General features: G+C 42.9%; 1 protein-coding gene across 1 annotated transcript in view; it reads right to left on the bottom strand.

The window, feature by feature from the left end:
• The window catches only part of slc6a11b (solute carrier family 6 member 11b), a 163,168-nt gene that overhangs the window by 26,116 nt on the left and 116,805 nt on the right, over window positions 1-20,247 (bottom strand). The window contains exons 12-13 of the mRNA XM_034166193.1: window positions 18,331-18,433; window positions 16,529-16,629 (exon numbers count right to left, since the gene is read on the bottom strand). Of these exons, the coding sequence (XP_034022084.1) occupies window positions 16,529-16,629; window positions 18,331-18,433 (204 nt within the window). The remainder of the gene's footprint in view (window positions 1-16,528; window positions 16,630-18,330; window positions 18,434-20,247) is intronic.

Genomic DNA, 20,247 nt, shown 5'->3' with positions numbered 1-20,247 from the left:
ATTATGTGGGCAGTTGCCTTCCACCTCCCACAACCACCACCCATGTGGTCAGGCTACATGCAGATGCTTCATCACAATCTGCCACATCCTGGAAGAAGCTCAGACATATTTCTACCTATGATAGACCTGACACCATCAGACCCCACCTGTGTACGGTCCACACTGGAGTATGTAGCTGACCATGCCAGTCGCTACAACACTACTCCAGTGATCACCTTCAATCAGCAGTTGTTTTGGATAGCTAATATTCTCATAGAGGCCCAGCCAAGAGACAGTCCCTTGCATGACATCATACTCATCCTGGGTGGATTCCACACAGAGATGAGCTTCCTTGGATTCATAGGCATTCTGATGGCGGGTTCTGGCCTGAAGGAGGTGATGTCTCAAGTGTATGCTGAGGGCAGTGTGGAGCATATGCTGTCTGGGAAGGCAGTGTCATGTGCTGTGAGGGCTCATCTGCTGGTGGACTCTGCTCTGAACACCATTGCTACTGCACAGATGCTTAGTGTCCCAGTACCATGTGTCTTCAGAGAAGAGGAATCATGCTGTGATGATCCTGTACAAGGTAGTTTTTCCAGTTAAGTTCTTTGTACATGATTTTAGTACTCCCCATTGTTTCACTGTATTATGTGTTTTATGTTTTTATCTTCAGCAGATATTTTTGTGAACTGTGTTCCTGGTTATTTTTTTTAGAGAATCCTGTTGAGGCAGTTGAATCAGACATGGCTGTAGAGGTGCATGATGATGTGCCAGCCACAATGGATGAGCAAGAAGATGAAGATGATGATGATGAGTGTGCAGATAGTCTCTGTATGTACATATGTACTTTAATGAATATAAGTCATGGATAATCATGTACAAATTTAATTGACAGTGAGCCATTCTTATGTTAAGTATATATAGTGCTCCTGGTGGTGGCATAATATGTGGTGGTGGTGTTATCGTTCAGCCTCTGAAAACAGTGTAGACGTTTTGACAAAAGTAGCTCACCTTGTCAAACAAGTGTCAGAAAGCAGCGTCACTCTGGAAGAAGCTCTGACGTCTGATTCCATATCACAGCTCAAGGCAGCTTCTGCAGTGGACACCGCACAGCCAAGCTGTGGTTCATGTACATGACACTAGTTGCTATCCTCCGTTCATTCATCAGGGCAGGTCGCACAGGAAACTGGTCATTGTACCTGCAAGCGCTGCATCAAATGTTACCATACCTGGCTGCTTCAGGGCATCACAACTACACCAAGTCCCTAGTTCTGTACTTGTACAAGATGGAGAAGCTCCAGGAGACCCATCCCAAAGTATACAGCAAGTTCATCAATGGCTTTTTTGTCCTGAGAAAAACTGACAAGTATTGGGCAGGGATATACAGTGACCTATACATTGAGCAAGTCCTGATGAGGAACGTCAAAGCAGTTTGTGGTCTGACAAGAGGCCGAGGTTTTGAAGAGTCTACTAGTCTGATATGGTTGCTGCCTACCCCTGCATATGCAGAAGTCAACAAAGTCATGAATGAGATTACTGGTCTTCTTGACACCAAGGAAGCAGAGGTCCACAAGGACACGTCTGCATCTAGGATGGCTAGAGATACCAAGGATGTACAGACTATTCTTTACTACTTCTCAGAACGGAAGCCCTTCTCACACGATTCAAGGGAACTACGAAGTCTGTCATCTGGAGTTATCGCTGACAAGTCTGTGAATGTCGACAATGCAGTCAGTTGGTCAGGCTATATTGCAATCTATGCAGGGCAAATCTGTTGCAGAATATAAGTTTTGCAAGAGGGATCAAGTCACCACACTTGCCTCCTCTACTTACATCACTGTTGAAGGTGAACGATTGGAGATAGACCCCAAACAGTTGTTCCAACACCTTGTTGTGGCTGGTACGGGGACTGTTGACACCCAAACCTTATTCACATATGAGTTGTCATCTTATCCTGTAGCATTGTTTGACAAGAATCTACTGATGCATACGAGGTCTATCCATAAAGTATCGTACCTTTTTATTTTTTTCAAAAACTATATGGATGTCATTCATATGTTTTTACGTTAGACATGCTTGAACCCTCGTGCACATGCGTGAGTTTTTCCACGCCTGTCGGTGACGTCATTCGCCTGTGAGCACGCCTTGTGGAAGGAGTGGTCCCGCCCCCTCGTTGGATGTCCAGGTCTTGTGATAACCAGAGAAACAGCACACGACGGTCTCGTATCCACAGAGCCATCAGCTTAAAAATGATCCAGTGGTTTGTGCCGCATCGTCACAGCTCGCAGCGCGGCGCACCAACCGTGCTTAAAGGGGTCCTTAAAGCTGTAGTTAAAGTCCTTATTCTCTGTGAAGCCCATAAAATTTTCACTGAAAGCCACATAAATTTTTCAAATGGTTTCTAGGTGCCAGTCTCTAACAGCTTCTGAAAAAAGTCTGATGGAAAAAAAGTCCTTTTCATTCCGCCATTTCCAGACAATGAAAATCCGATGAGGGGGCGGGACCACTCCTTCCACAAGGCGTGCTCACAGGCGAATGACGTCACCGACAGGCGTGGAAAAACTCACGCATGCGCACAAGGGTTCAAGCATGTCTGACGTAAAAACATATGAATGAAATCCATATAGTTTTTAAAAAAAATAAAAAGGACCGTTAATTTATGGACAGACCACGTATGCCTGACAAGGCAAGTCTCCTGACAGGCCTCGTAAAGAAGATGCCATCTTGTGTAGTGAGTCGCTGTCCAGATGATTTGGTGTATGTCCTTGATGGTGGTGCACTCTTGCAACGGCTGCCGTGGCCCAGCCACACAACATATATCAATCTGTCGACTCTGTATGTGCAGTATGTACATCGTCACTACAACCATGCTGTTGTAGTATTTGATGGCTATGCAAGTGGGCCATCAACCAAAGATGAAGCCCATCAGAGAAGAAGTGCAAACCCCCAGCACATCGGGACAGAAGTGAACTTCAGGCCAGACATGCACCTCACAATGAAGAAGAAGGCCTTCCTTGCCAACACAAAGAACAAACAGAAGTTCCTGCACTTCATTGGCAGTGAGCTGGAGAAAGCTGGTGTTGAGATTCACCAGAGCCCTGGTGATGCAGACTATGACATCATAACAATAGCATGCACCATAGCCAGAAGGAGATCAGTGGCAGTTGTTGGGGATGATACAGACCTGCTGGTCCTGCTGCTGCACCATCTAACTTCAGAACATCATCCCATGTTCCTGCAGACAGCCAACAAGATCATCAACGTCTGCACGCTACAAGAACAACTAGATGCTGACTTTGTTGACTCAGTACTCTTCCTACATGCTGTGACAGGTTGTGACACTGTGTCAAGGCCACATGGAGTCGGTAAGGTGATGGCAATAAGCAAATGCCATCAACTGAAGAACCACGCTAGGGTCTTCCTGAAGGCAGATCAAAGCCATGAAGACATTAACAGGCATGGTCAGACTGCTCCAGAAGTGCTGTATGGCTGTAAGTCTGGCAATAATCTTGACTTTGAGAGGGCAGCCAGGTTCAGCAGCAAGGTGGCCTCAAGATCGGTGTATCTGCCCCCCAAATCTCTCCCACCGACCTGTGATGCAGCCAGGTACCACAGTTACCGAGTATATCACCAGGTTCAGACCTGGCTTGGCAAACATCTTGATCCAACCAAGTGAGGCTGGCTGCTGCACGAGGGCCAACATGCTGAGAGACTCAAACCAGTGAAGATACAAAAGGAAGCTGCACCAGCCTCATTGTTGAAACTTGTCAAATGCATTTGCCAAGGCAAGTGTGACAGAAACATCTGCTCCTGTCGCAAGAATGGACTGCCATGTACCCTGGCTTGTGGTTACTGCAAGGGAATAACCTGCTCCAATGCTGCAGGAACCACAGAAGCAGAGTCTCTGGAAGACTAGTATGACTGTCAATGCTTGATCCAAGTATACGGGTGTCAGAGCTAAACTTGATGGGAGAATTTTTAATTTCACTGTGACCACTTTGCATAAACATACTAGATTATTTGTTGTTAGATGATAGGTTTATACTATAATTTACAAGAGATTGTGCTTGCTTACAGATGTTTGTTTCACATCTTGTCTGTGTGAATGTATGTAGGATGATAATAGACTGTATTTTTTAAATTTAACTGCATAAATAAACTCAATTTGTACCACAATATTTTATGACTTTTTGTGAATTTTGAAATATCATAATACAGACCATAAATTAGGTAAAAATATCAATGAAAAAGACTTCCTTGACATCAAAAACATAGGTTTAGACACCTTATTTGCTTTTCTAGCTTTAATAGCAAGGAAATTATGGCACTTTTCACAACCACGGTGGCCATCTTGGATTTTCCTGAATTTAAGGTATTAGCACCACCCAGATCATGACAGATTTTTTATTCTGGCTAGTAGAGCCCATTTGCTACCTAAAATAGTTGAAAAACCTTTGGTAACAATTTTGTTGAACCTCAGTCATTTATTTACTGGACTAAGGCCCGAGCCAGTATGTAGGGCTTAACTAGATCACTTAGGTAGGGGGGGGTGCCAGTCCATGAACAATTTATAGGCTAGTAGCAGAACCTTAAAATTTGATCTCACTGGGACAGGAAGCCAGTGAAGGGATGCCAGAATGGGTGTAATGTGGTCAAACCTTTTGCTTCGTGTCAAACATCTGACAGCAGCATTTTGAACCAATTGAAGACCCCTAATTCTGGACTGCGGTAAACCAGAAATTAGCACATTGCAATAGTCCAATCTAGAAGAGATAAATGCATGTATCAGAGTCTCACCATCAGCCATAGTCAAGATGGGATGAATCTTTGCTATATTTCACAGATGTAAGAAAGCAGTCCTCGTAATGTTTCTAATGTGGAGGTCAAAGGACAACGTAGGATATAAAATTACCCCAAGGTTCCTCACTTTGTCCATATGATGTATGACACTCGAACCTAGATTAAACGCTAGCTAGTCAAATTGATGCTGATGTCTCACTGGACCAAGAACCATCATTTCAGTCTTATCAGAGCTTAAAAGTAGGAAGTTACTAGACATCCAACTTCTCACTGATGCAATGCAATCTTCTAAGGATTTTATGTGAATGAGATTACCAGCAGTTATCGACATGTACAATTGAGTGTCATCAGCATAGCAATGAAAGGCAATCACAAAATGCTGCAGTATATGCCCAAGGGGTGTTACATAAAGGGAGAAAAGCAGGGGACCTAAGACAGATCCCTGTGGAACCACGAATTTCATGTCACTAAGGGTAGAGGTAGTGTTATTGTACAAAACATGGTGAGAACGACTGGACAAGTATGATGTTAACCACGCAAGGGCACTTCCAGTAATCCCAAAATAATTCTCCAGCCTGTCAAGTAAAATATGATGATCCACAGTATCAAACACAGCACCAAGATCTAACAGCACCAAAACCGTAGTGGTGTCAGCGTCCATTGCTCGCAGAAGGTCATTCACTACTTTAGTAAATGCTGTCTCTGTGTAGTGTTCCACGAGCTGCCATGAAACCACTTTTCCCTGAAATTTAGAGCAAAATGATAGATTTGATATTGGCCTATAATTTTTCAATACACATGGGTCAAGATTAGATTTCTTAAGTAATGGTTTAATTCACAGAATCCATTCAAGATGTTGTCAATTTTTTAAATGCAGTCCAAAAATAGACGCTCCACTACAGTCCGGCCCATGTGCGCCATGCGCCAGGCTGCTGTTCACCTGAGTTCTAGAGTCATTAAATGCACCAGACCAGCTATAACCGAACCACGGGTTCCTGGACAGTTGCTTCTGCGCTTCCTCTCATTGGCTTTATTTCTTTTGACACCGTGATCCAACTTTTAACTTTGTGTTCATTTGTTAATGTCTGCAAAATCGCTCTTTTGCCCGTGCTGGCGTTCTGCGTTCTTGGACATTCACCTCTACTTCCTTCCCATCCGCGGCTTTAAACACACAGTCATTTTCACACTGTGATCCAACTTTTAACTTTGTGTAACTTGTGTATATAAGATGGCGGCGCACCTAGGTGGTGCGGCGGCTTTTCGGCTCTCCGTTGAGTGTTCGTTTCTTTTTATTTTTCTACAGTTTTAGTTATTTCTGGACACTATCTGCGCTGCAAGCTTGCAGTACACCCGCCAGTCGCTGTTGGATATCGGATATTTACATCAGATATCTGTTTCGAGCGACTTTCACACGCACAACATCCCAGATGACATAGCGAGACAGCCGGGCTCTCCGTGGATTATCGGATCTGGGAGGCGACGAAGACCGAGGAGGGAGAGGAAGCAGAAGCGAGGCCGCAGGTCTGGTGTTATGCTAAGGCTATGCAAACAACCACACAAACCACCCCTCCCGAGCCTGTTTCTCTCCAATGCCAGATCTCTGGTGCATAATACGGACAAACTGGATTTACAACTCGCTGGAAATCGCTATGTTCGTGACTGCTGTGTGCTTATTATCATCGAAACCTGGCTACACCCGGACATACCCAATGCTAGCGTGCAGCTAGCTGGCCGCACGCTGCTACGCGGAGACAGGACAAAGGACTCCGGGAAGAGGAGAGGTGGGGGGCTCTGTATTTATGTGCATGATAACTGGTGCAACAACGGGACAGTCATAGACAGTCACTGCTCCCCAGATGTCGGGTACATGTCTGTAAAGTGCCGGCCTTTTTTCCTTTAGAGAGAGCTAACTGTTGTTATCAACACTGCTGTGTATATTCCACCCGACGCCAGTGTTAACACAGCGCTCTCTCTCCTGCTGAGCACCATGAACGAACAGCAGCAGGCTCACCCAGACGGAGTACACATCTTAGCAGGGGATTTTAACAAGGCCAACTTAAAGACTGTACTGCCTAACTTCTACCAGCACATGATATGTGCTACAAGAGGGGAGAACACACTGGATCATGTTTACTCCAACATCAAACTTGCATACAGAGCCATACCCCTCCCCCACCTCGGACAGTCAGACCATCTTTCCCTCCTGCTCACGCCAGCCTACACCCCCCCGACGCAGACTTGAGCCCACAACAAAGACTGTTACAACCTGGCCTGACAACGCACTCCCCAAACTCCAAGACTGCTTCCAACAGACAGACTGGGACCTATTTGAACATCATGAGCTGGAGACACACACAAGAACGGTTCTGGACTACATTCAGTTCTGCATCGGGAATGTGACTGTGACAAAAACCATCCGGGCATTCCCAAATCAGAAACCCTGGATGACCAGCCAGGTCTGCTCACTCCTCAGTGCCCACGACGCTGCCTTCAGGTCAGGTGACAGAGCTCTGTATAGTGCTGCCAGAGCTGACCTGAAGAGAGGAGTAAAAAAAGCAAAGGCGGACCACAGGATGCAGATAGAGTCTCATCTGTCTAGCAACAACGCACGGAGGGTGTGGCAGGGAATACATGACATCACAAACGTCCGGGGTTGTGATGCTCCAACAGCGTACCTGAGTGCACCACTGGCAGAGGAGCTAAACAGCTTCTTTGCTCAGTTCGGATCTTCCCAGCTGCACTCACCTGCTCCTGAACTCGCCCCGCCCCCACCTGGTCCCCACACCACTCCACTCACTGTAAAAGAGCATGATATCAGGCGAGTGCTCCTTGCAGTGAACCCCAGGATAGCTTCTGGCCCAGACGGAGTACCTGGCAAGGTGCTCAGAGTGTGTGCCAACCAGCTCGCCCCCACCTTCACCAGGATCAAATCAAATCAATTTTATTTATATAGCGCCAAATCACAACAAACAGTTGCCCCAAGGCGCTTTATATTGTAAGGCAAAGCCATACAATAAGAGCAAAAAGAGAAAGAAACACTCAATGCATTATGGGAACCCCCCAGCAGTCTAAGTCTATAGCAGCATAACTAAGGGATGGTTCAGGGTCACCCGATCCAGCCCTAACTATAAGCTTTAGCAAAAAGGAAAGTTTTAAGCCTAATCTTAAAAGTAGACAGGGTGTCTGTCTCCCTGATCCGAATTGGGAGCTGGTTCCACAGGAGAGGAGCCTGAAAGCTGAAGGCTCTGCCTCCCATTCTACTCTTACAAACCCTAGGAACTACAAGTAAGCCTGCAGTCTGAGAGTGAAGCGCTCTATTGGGGTGATATGGTACTATGAGGTCCCTAAGATAAGAAGGGACCTGACTATTCAAAACCTTATAAGTAAGAAGAAGAATTTTAAATTCTATTCTAGAATTAACAGGAAGCCAATGAAGAGAGGCCAATATGGGTGAGATATGCTCTCTCCTTCTAGTCCCCGTCAGTACTCTAGCTGCAGCATTTTTAATTAACTGAAGGCTTTTCAGGGAACTTTTAGGATAACCTGATAATAATGAATTACAATAGTCCAGCCTAGAGGAAATAAATGCATGAATTAGTTTTTCAGCATCACTCTGAGACAAGACCTTTCTAATTTTAGAGATATTGCGTAAATGCAAAAAAGCAGTCTTACATATTTGTTTAATATGTGCTTTGAATGACATATCCTGATCAAAAATGACTCCAAGATTTCTCACAGTATTACTAGAGGTCAGGGTAATGCCATCCAGAGTAAGGATCTGGTTAGACACCATGTTTCTAAGATTTGTGGGGCCAAGTACAATAACTTCAGTTTTATCTGAGTTTAAAAGCAGGAAATTAGAGGTCATCCATGTCCTTATGTCTCTAAGACAATCCTGCAGTTTAGCTAATTGGTGTGTGTCCTCTGGCTTCATGGATAGATAAAGCTGGGTATCTCACCCGTGTTGGCCTCTCTTCATTGGCTTCCTGTTAATTCTAGAATAGAATTTAAAATTCTTCTTCTTACTTATAAGGTTTTGAATAATCAGGTCCCATCTTATCTTAGGGACCTCGTAGTACCATATTACCCCATTAGAGCGCTTCGCTCTCAGACTGCAGGCTTACTTGTAGTTCCTAGGGTTTGTAAGAGTAGAATGGGAGGCAGAGCCTTCAGCTTTCAGGCTCCTCTCCTGTGGAACCAGCTCCCAATTCAGATCAGGGAGACAGATACCCTCTCTACTTTTAATATTAGGCTTAAAACTTTCCTTTTCGCTAAGGCTTATAGTTAGGGCTGGATCAGGTGACCCTGGACTATCCCTTGGTTATGCTGCTTTAGACGTAGACTGTGGGGGGGTTCCCATGATGCACTGTTTCTTTCTCTTTTTGCTCTGTATGCATCACTCCGCATTTAATCATTAGTGATCGATCTCTGCTCCCCTCCACAGCATGTCTTTTTCCTGGTTCTTTCCCTCAGCCCCAACCAGTCTCAGCAGAAGACTGCCCCTCCCTGAGCCTGGTTCTGCTGGAGGTTTCTTCCTGTTAAAAGGGAGTTTTTCCTTCCCACTGTAGCCAAGTGCTTGCTCACAGGGGGTCGTTTTGACCGTTGGGGTTTTTCATAATTATTGTATGGCCTTGCCTTACAACATAAAGCGCCTTGGGGCAACTGTTTGTTGTGATTTGGCGCTATATAAAAAAAAGTTGATTGATTGATTGATTGATTGATCATCTGCATAACAATGAAAATTTAAGCAATGCCGTCTAATAACACTGCCTAAGGGAAGCATGTATAAAGTGAATAAAATTGGTCCTAGCACAGAACCTTGTGGAACTCCATAATTAACCTTAGTCTGTGAAGAAGATTCCCCATTTACATGAACAAATTGTAATCTATTAGATAAATATGATTCAAACCACCGCAGCGCAGTGCCTTTAATACCTATGGCATGCTCTAATCTCTGTAATAAAATTTTATGGTCAACAGTATCAAAAGCAGCACTGAGGTCTAACAGAACAAGCACAGAGATGAGTCCACTGTCTGAGGCCATAAGAAGATCATTTGTAACCTTCACTAATGCTGTTTCTGTACTATGATGAATTCTAAAACCTGACTGAAACTCTTCAAATAGACCATTCCTCTGCAGATGATCAGTTAGCTGTTTAACAACTACCCTTTCAAGAATTTTTGAGAGAAAAGGAAGGTTGGAGATTGGCCTATAATTAGCTAAGATAGCTGGGTCAAGTGATGGCTTTTTAAGTAATGGTTTAATTACTGCCACCTTAAAAGCCTGTGGTACATAGCCAACTAATAAAGATAGATTGATCATATTTAAGATCGAAGCATTAAATAATGGTAGGGCTTCCTTGAGCAGCCTGGTAGGAATGGGGTCTAATAGACATGTTGATGGTTTGGATGAAGTAACTAATGAAAATAACTCAGACAGAACAATCTGAGAGAAAGAGTCTAACCAAATACCGGCATCACTGAAAGCAGCCAAAGATAACGATACGTCTTTGGGATGGTATGAGTAATTTTTTCTCTAATAGTTAAAATTTTATTAGCAAAGAAAGTCATGAAGTCATTACTAGTTAAAGTTAAAGGAATACTCGGCTCAATAGAGCTCTGACTCTTTGTCAGCCTGGCTACAGTGCTGAAAAGAAACCTGGGGTTGTTCTTATTTTCTTCAATTAGTGATGAGTAGTAAGATGTTCTAGCTTTACGGAGGGCTTTTTTTATAGAGCAACAGACTCTTTTTCCAGGCTAAGTGAAGATCTTCTAAATTAGTGAGATGCCATTTCCTCTCCAACTTACGGGTTATCTGCTTTAAGCTGCGAGTTTGTGAGTTATACCATGGAGTCAGGCACTTCTGATTTAAAGCTCTCTTTTTCAGAGGAGCTACAGCATCCAAAGTTGTCTTCAATGAGGATGTAAAACTATTGACGAGATACTCTATCTCACTCACAGAGTTTAGGTAGCTACTCTGCCCTGTGTTGGTATATGGCATTAGGGAACATAAAGAAGGAAACATATCCTTAAACCTAGTTACAGCGCTTTCTGAAAGACTTCTAGTGTAATGAAACTTATTCCCCACTGCTGGGTAGTCCATCAGAGTAAATGTAAATGTTATTAAGAAATGATCAGACAGAAGGGAGTTTTCAGGGAATACTGTTAAGTCTTCAATTTCCATACCATAAGTCAGAACAAGATCTAAGATATGATTAAAGTAGTGGGTGGACTCATTTACATTTTGAGCAAAGCTAACTGAGTCTAATAATAGATTAAATGCAGTGTTGAGGCTGTCATTCTCAGCATCTGTGTGGATGTTAAAATCGCCCACTATAATTATCTTATCTGAGCTAAGCACTAAGTCAGACAAAAGTTCTGAAAATTCACAGAGAAACTCACAGTAACGACCAGGAGGTCGATAGATAACAACAAATAAAACTGGTTTTTGGGACTTCCAATTTGGATGGACAAGACTAAGAGTCAAGCTTTCAAATGAATTAAAGCTCTGTCTGGGTTTTTGATTAATTAATAAGCTGGAATGGAAGATTGCTGCTAATCCTCCGCCTCGGCCCGTGCTACGAGCGTTCTGGCAGTTAGTGTGACTCGGGGGTGTTGACTCATTTAAACTAACATAATCATCCTGCTGTAACCAGGTTTCTGTAAGGCAGAATAAATCAATATGTTGATCAATTATTATATCATTTACTAACAGGGACTTAGAAGAGAGAGACCTAATGTTTAATAGACCACATTTAACTGTTTTAGTCTGTGGTGCAGTTGAAGGTGCTATATTATTTTTTCTTTTTGAATTTTTATGCTTAAATAGATTTTTGCTGGTTATTGGTAGTCTGGGAGCAGGCACCGTCTCTACGGGGATGGGGTAATGAGGGGATGGCAGGGGGAGAGAAGCTGCAGAGAGGTGTGTAAGACTACAACTCTGCTTCTGTGGATCTTCAACCTCTCCCTGGACCAAGCAGTCATCCCGTCCTGCCTGAAAACCTCCACCATAATCCTGGTGCCGAAGAAGTCTCCCATCACCAGCCTGAATGATTACCGTCTGGTGGCCCTCACTTCGGTAATCATGAAGTGCTTTGAGAGACTGGTTCTTCAACACATCACGGACCACCTCCTCCCAGACCTCGAGCCTCACCAGTTTGCATACAGGGCAAACAGATCCACAGAGGACGCCATCGCCGTAGCTCTCCACTCTGCTGTAAACCACCTGGAGCAGCCGCAGAGCTACGTCCGAATGCTCTTTGTGGATTATAGTTCTGCCTTTAACACAACAATCTCGGAGAGACTCGCCACAAAACTGGACACTCTCGGCTTCCACCCTCTCACATGCACCTGGATTAAAGACTTTCTTTCCAACTGTCCCCAGACTGTGAGACTTGGCCCCCACCTCTCCTCCACCCACACGCTGAGCATCGGCTCTCCACAGGGCTGCGTGCTGAGCCCCCTCCTCTACTGCCTCTACACCTACGACTGCAGACCAGCCCACAAGAACAAACTTATCGTTAAGTTTGCAGACGATACCACAGTGGTCGATCTCATCTCCGGAGGTGATGAGGCTGCCTACAGAGAGGAGATCCGGCAGCTGGCAGCCTGGTGCTCAGAGAACAACCTCACTGTGAACACTAGGAAGACCAGAGAGATCATCACTGACTTCAGGAAACACTGCACCAACCCTGCCCCCTTCTCATCAACGGCGAGCGTGTGGAAAGGGTCCACACCTTCAGGTATCTCGGTGTTCTCATCTCAGACTGCATCTCCTGGTCCGACAACATCTCCTCTATCCTCAAGAAGGCTCAGCAGCAGCTACACTTCCTGAGAGTCTTCAGGAAGTACAACCTCAACACCGATCTGCTGCTGGCCTTCCACCGCTCATCCATTGAGAGCCTGCTGACATATTGCATCACAGTATGGTTTGGCATCTCCACCGCTGCTGACGGAGAGAATGCAGAGGGTTGTAAAGGCAGCACAGAAGATCTTCGGCCGCCCTCTCCCCTCCCTGTTGGACATTTACACCTCCCGCTGTCTCAGTAGAGCCAAAGCGATCTCCAAAGACTGCTTTCACCCTGGCTCTGCCCTGTTTGATCTGTTGCCCTCAGGGAGGCGCTACAGGCTCACAAGGACAAAATCAAACAGACTGAAAAACAGTTTCTTCCCCAAAGCCATAACCACATTAAACTCTAGCATGCACTGATCCTCCTCATGCAATCTTAACCATGTGCAATAACCCAATCACCCATGGACAATATATATTTCTGTGCAATATATTTATATCCTAAGCCTCACCTTGCATTAGTGTCAATTGTATATATATTTTTCCTTACATTGTTGAATTTTTCTCTATATCATGTTTTTGATATACTTCTTGCACTATTTTATCTTTTGTTGCACTATTTTATTTTTATTCTATTTTATTGCACTGCAACTGGATGGCCCTAAACTCAGTGTACAAATGTATAATGACAATAAAAAGCATTCTGATTCTGATTCTGGTGTTCTGCCGTTATCTCTCTGCCTCTGCCTTTAACCTTCAAGTCCCTACTCACCAGATGGTGAATTCCTCAAAACTATATTGGATTCTGGATCTATTGGACTACTATTGGATTAACCATGGAATTGATCAACTGGTCTCTGAATGCTATTGACACCATTTTTTCTGCAAGAAGGTCAGGACCGGGGGATCCTACCTGCCCAGATGGAACGTAACCTGCGGGCTATGTCCTCGACTCCTGGGGGTCTTGGCGTGTTGCATGCTTGGTGCCTTTCTCCATGGAGGACGTCAAGGATTTATTCATCTTTGGTCTCATGGTAGTGGGGCTGGCACTTTTTGGCTTATGTGCTGCCCTGATCTACCGGAAAATTGGCAAGATGGCGGCATCAAGAACCACGGGCCCTCGCTTGGCCGTCATGATTAACGAGGTTGGCAAGGCAGTGCATTCTCAGACTGTGATGACTATTGAACTCAGACGCAAAGTGATGACACCCTGGAGCTAATGCGTGCCTTGCAATTGAAGCTGAAGGTTTGGAGGCCGGCGAATATTCTTAATTCATAATTGGGAATATTCCTAATTCACAATTGGTTTTGGTTTTGAGTGAAGCTTCGAAAAATGTTTTTCACTGCTGTAAGCCATAATCAAGGTCAAATTGGCCACTGTTTTTTCTCCTGAGGAATGTGGCCTTGGTGAGATATTCGGCTCTTCATATCTCAACCCACATAGACAATATCCATGGTAACGGACAGACTTCTGAAGCATGGTTCCACTCCCTTCCCCCTACTCCCTCCCTTCCCTGATCAACACCTCCCCTCTCCGGCGCTGTCGTCACTTTCCCAAGCTGGCTGACTGGTGGCGCGACTCAAGGTTGCAGCGGCTGTAACACACCACATCGCCTCAATTGGGAAAACGGACTGTTCAAGTTTTAGTGCACATAACAATGTCAAATGTATATGTGTTGTCTTAATTTCTGATGTGTGCCATTATTACGGTGAACAAGTAATAATTGTGGATTAATTGCAGTTTGTCTGTGGTATGTGAGTGTGCATATCTCGTTGTTGTCATGACAATGATAAATAAAGCTATCTATCTATCTATCTATCTATCTATCTATCTTTCTAAATGCTCGTCTTGAGCATGAGTCATTGTGTCAGTGCGCACACACAGCGGAGCTCATCTGATCCATTAACAAGATATTAAATCTGTCATAGACATACTTTTATAGCTAATTATATAGAAGGAATGAACATGCAACTGTTTTACTAAGCTATTACAATAAAAACATCCTAGTAGCTGCCAGGCGCTCAGATAATGGGCTTTTAACAGCCTCGTCCTCACCACAAACATGGCTCTAAAATCCTTGTTTGTCCTCGTAGTAACCTGTACACAAACTGCCCCATGCTGTTGTTGCTAATCTTTGAACTTTTTGAAATTAGCGCCATGCTCAGAGATGAGCCCCGTTAGCCGAATATTCTGCCTCTAAGAGCCTCTCAGAGCCACTATTCTCCCACGATTGTTGAATAACTGGACTCGTACCCAAAAAAAAAAAAAATGCTACATGGCTTATTATTCATCCTTCATTATTCGGTGGGACCAGGGCTTAATACAGCAAACATAAACATTGGAGCCTTTGTAACAGTCTGACACAGTCATTCTTATTAAACAAGTTGAATAGCTAATATCTAATGGTTTGTTGAGTTTTGATTACATGTAATTAAGTAACACTAGCTAACCAAGAATGGGTTGTTTTTTAAAACAGAATAAAAAAAAACAAAAAACAAAAACTGAGTCCTGTCATATCCGTGATCTATTTTGGTATTGGAACCAGGACAGTATCCACAGTATGATTGTTGAATGAGATGTGGAATGCTAACTTGTTTTTTGAATTAAACTGTTATTAAAATAAGAAAGTGGCAGCTGCTTCATGTCATGTATTGTATTTAATTTATTGTAATGATTTGCAAGGTCATAGGGGAATTTTTTTTTTATTGTTTTAATCATTTTGTATTGATGTAGTTGTTGATGTGAACAGTGATATTTATCTGGCATTTCCAGTGTCTGATCACATTTTGTAAACAAGCAAGATACTGTAAGAACTGTAAGTACTGAGCTTCCTTCATGAGAATAACCCCCCCCATTATTATTATTATTATTATTATTATTATTATTTGCCCCTGTGGTCATAAGTAATTGATCAAACTACATAAAAACATTATTGTTCATACAAAGATCAGTTACACAACTTGCAGCTATTCAGGATGCGGGTGGTTTTTGTGATCAACCAGGATATTCAGTCATTGTGCAGGGATTTTGTTTTAACTGTATTGAGATTTTCAAAATATTTGAAACTTTATTTTTTCTGTGGCTCTGTGACATTGTAGTACATACTGTGACATTAGAAGGTTTTCTGGAAGCACCAAGGTTGTGTACATAGATACATACATCTTCAACCGCTTATCCGGTGTCTTGAACGAACAGCCCCCTCTAAAAACCAGTCCACCCTGCCTTCACTGCGCATGCGTCATTTCAGAGCTCAGCAGCATCATGTCAGCGTCAGCATCATTTCCTCGTTTCTGCTTAAAACTGCACTCCAGTCATCTATCTTAGCGACAGAAGCTTTTGCACAACAATCATTTCCACATAAATTCAGCATTATTTCATCATAAAAGATGTAGGAAGCGATCACAGTGCCACAGCAGCTGCTGCAGCACCAACGTAATTTCAGAGCGTCAATAACGACTCGTCAATTATCGCCTCGTTTTCTGCTTAAAACAGCCTTGTTTCTGATTAAAACTGACTTTAGAATGATTTAAGAGGTTTTACTTTGTCATCTGATGGTTAATAATCACATTAATCCATTTGATCGCTTTGGGTGAAGAGACTCTGTCTCATACGTGCTGATGTGGTCCAAAATGACACGTGCGTAGTGAAGGCAGGGCGGACCAACTTTTAGGGGGGACCATTTGGTCTGCGACACAGGGATCAGGTTGCGGGGGCAACAAGTCCAGCAGGGGACTCCAGACTTCCCTTTCCCGCATCACATTGAGCACCTCTAACTGAGAGATCCCGAGGAGTTCCCAGGCCAGTGTGGAGATATAATCTCTCCACCTAGACCTGGGTCTTCCATATGGTCTCCTTCCAGCTGGAAGTGCCTGGAACACCTCTCGAGGGAGGCGACCAGGAGGCATCCTTACAGTTTGCAGTTGTTACTGATTTATTTGCAGTGTATGCCGTGCACTCACAGAACAGATGCCTGGTGTGAAGATCATCCAGCACCACTTGATGAAGAAGACTGGTTTATAGCCGATCATGTCCTCAATGTTTAGGTAAAATCTGTCACTGCCTAAAATGAGAAGAAGCATCAGTCAAGGCTTCTGTGGATGAAAAATAATGAACTGAGTGAAGGTGTTTGACAGTATGATCAATATGAACATTTTCTCTCAAAAACAGCATCTAGATTATTGCTTTTAAAACATGTCGAGATAAGTATTGTAAATAAACCTGCGACTGCATCCTTATTTAAGCAAGCATATCTGTTCTTCTCTAGAAAAGCACAGATCGGTGCAGAACTGCTAAAACACCAGACTGTTATTGTTGAGCATCTCTGACTGAATGCTGCATGTGTTTTTAAGGCCCGTGTCCAGCAGAGGGCGCTGCAGAAGTATAAATGAAGGAATCAGGGTGATAGGCTGTTTTGTGCGGGGGTATGTTGCTCTGTGGAAATACTTGAACGAGGGGTGATTGAAAAGTGTTGAGCCCCACCAAGAAGAAACCACAACTGAATTAATGTAATGCCTTATTTTTCAAAATAATCCCCATGTAAGTCCAGACACTTTTTGCAGTGTGGCTGCAGTGTCTAAACATTGTTTTCATAGAAGGTCTTATCCTGGAGCTCAAGGAGTCACCCACTGCAGATATGCAGTATTTCAACAAGAGTTCCAACAAATTGCCTTTTCATGTTTGGAAACAGATAGAAGTCCAAAGGAGCTAAATCAGAGGAATAAAGTGGGTGCAGAACAAGTTTGAAGCCACATTCATGAATGGCAGCCATTGTGATGACTGACGTGTGGACCAGAGCATTGTCCTGGTGAAACAGAACGCCTCATCGCAGCATTTCACACTGCTTCTGCTTTATTTTGTCCTGCATAATAGGCCCTACTAATGGTCTGTCCCATCTGGAGATACAGTAATGCACCATTATGATGCCCTCAGCATCCCAGAAGACAGAGGACACGACCTTTCCAGCAGATGAGACAGCTATGGCTTTCTTCGGTGGGGATGAACCCATGTTTCCATTGTTTCAATTGTTGTTTGGTCTCCGGTTTAGAGTGATGGACCCAGGTCTCGTCCATGGTCATGAATCATTGCGTGAAGTTATCTGGATCTGCCTCAAAAAAACGAAGATTCTCCCTGGACTTCTGGAATCTCATGCGTTTCTGGTTGGCTATGAGAAGCCTTGGGACCCATCGTGCTGAAAGTTTCATCATTCCCAGTTCTTCTGTCAGAACCAAATGAACTCTTCTGGGGAAATACCTACATTACTGCCTATGTGATGCTCACTTACTCTTCTGTCAGCGAGGACCATATCATGGATCTTGTGGATTGTATTAGTCAAGGTGGCAGTTGTGGGTCTTCCTGATCTTGCTCCAACTTCGACCCTTGTTCTGCCCCTCTTGAATATCTCGCCAGCGTTTAAAAGTAGCGTAGCCGGGGCATCCTCCCCTCATGTCATTACCATGTCCTTTTTCATGACATACTGAATCCATCACCTTTTTTGTGACATACTGAATCACAGCCCGCCCACCAGCTTTGTCCATTTTGCCAATCTGACACACCCCTACTCACTTCACTGAAATATTGTGTCTGCAACATTGCACCCAGTGAGTCAAAATTTCATACATTCTCAAGAGAAATGTTGGTTTCTCAGAATGCAAAAGATGGAGAAGCACACCCTAATTTTTCTGAGTGATGCTCAAAACCTTTCAATCAACCCTCATATTTTGCACCAAACCAGCAACCTTTGTGGTTGTGACTCTAATCTTACCGTACACCCAGCCGATACATATGGATTCAAATATGGCCACAAACAGCAAACACATCCCGCTGGCAGCGTAGGCATCGAACAGCTGGAAGACGTACATCCCACCCTGATAGGACAAGACAGGTGTCAGTTTAGTGCTACAGCTTATTAAATAAAAAGCAAAACAAATCTCACTGTGATATTTACTGCGTGACAATAATGTCATGCTCGACATTGACTCAATAGTCAGATTGTTTCTTATATCTTAATTATGTTAATGCACTTTTGTTTGCCTGTTAAAGGAGTTTATTAAAAGCATTACAGCCAAATGCAGTAATAACAAATGATCATGGTGTGTTTTTAAAAATGTTAATTCTTATCCTGTTCAGAGGCATTTTTGATCCTGTACAGTATGTACTGTTTTATTAAGGCACTTGTACACTGAGAAAATGCTGAGCTAATGTACTGTCCAAATCACTTCACCCAGCAGTGCTTCCCTGTTTTGTAGGCTGCTGCTTTACAACCACAAATCAGAAAAACATGGGAATGTAAGGAAAATGCAAAAAAAAATAAAATAAAATAAAAAAAATAAAATAAAATAAATAAATGCGAAAAACGAACAAACAACAATGTAGTGATTTTTACTTCCGCCAATGGAGTTTTGTTTTTGCCCCTGTTTGTTTGTCTGTTTGTGAGCAGCTTGGAGCTCACAATTTTTATGAACCTGAGATATTTCATGTTTGTGTGGTCATCTTAATTTTATTTAACATACATCCATTCCTGCATTTCAGCCCTGCAACACATAAACCCCCCCAAAAATAAAGGATGCTAAAGCATTTGCAGTGTTGTATAAAGTACCGGAAAATCACACTTAAGTAAAAGTACAGATACCCATTAAAAAAATGACTTTGGTAGAAGTTCAAGTCACTGATTGAAATGCTACTCAAGTAAAAGTCTTAAAGTATCTAGTATTTATTGTACTTAAGTATGACAAGTAATGTACAACTAAATGTACTCAAGTATTGAAAGTAAAAGTACAAGTAAATGTTAATAATCAAAAACAGACTGATTTTTTTATATTAAAGTTTATCTAGGCTTGTAAATGACTGGTAGTATTAGTCAAAATACTGAAAATTGTGCACATCACACAAAAACACTTCAGAAACAAGGTTTCAAAACCTAAACGAGAGTAGGCTACTCACTAGGTGTTCACAGGAAACAGTTATTTATTTCTATATGTATTTATTTTCATTGTTACATGGTTTCATCTTTTCTGTTGTGTTTTGTTTCATTCAGTTCTTTTTGTCTCTTTCTCTAAAATTGTATTGTAACATTAGTCTATTATTACAGACTATTATTGTTGCTATTATTAATATAGGAATAAAAATAAATTTAAAAAATTACAATTTGACTCTTACGACAATGAACGCTGAGCCATTAATTATACAGAAAACAAATCAACACAAACGTGCTGATGCGAACAGCTTAATGCTAACTTTAACATTGAAAACGCCATAGATATGCTAACGAGTTAGCATCTGTCCTGTTTTTAAGTTATAAAATACATCTATCAACTGTTTCATAACATAACATAAAAATATTAAATGTATTAAATATTACTCACAGACATATATATGCTCTTCAGGGTTTTAGCGGGGAAAAATTAGGATAAAGTGAAATATAGCAATCAATCCACGAATCTACGATTCGTGGAAGCACTGCTTCGACCTGTGAATCACTGCTTCGATTGGTTCAAGGTTCAAAGCAAAGCCGCCCTGCAGAAAAGTTGATTACAGACCCACTGCAGGTCTGTAATCAATGCAGAGAAATTATCATTTTCCTGACAAACAGCTCCCAAGTGTGCGACTGCAAAAAAGCCTACCGGACATGCCTCATGACAAATCAGCCTGACTTCATTGCAGTCACAAGATGAACTGCAGA

Source organism: Thalassophryne amazonica, chromosome 3 (genome assembly GCF_902500255.1).
Source record: "Thalassophryne amazonica chromosome 3, fThaAma1.1, whole genome shotgun sequence".
Classification (NCBI taxonomy): Eukaryota; Metazoa; Chordata; class Actinopteri; order Batrachoidiformes; family Batrachoididae; genus Thalassophryne; species Thalassophryne amazonica.
This window is presented reverse-complemented; position numbering and strand designations above follow the sequence as displayed.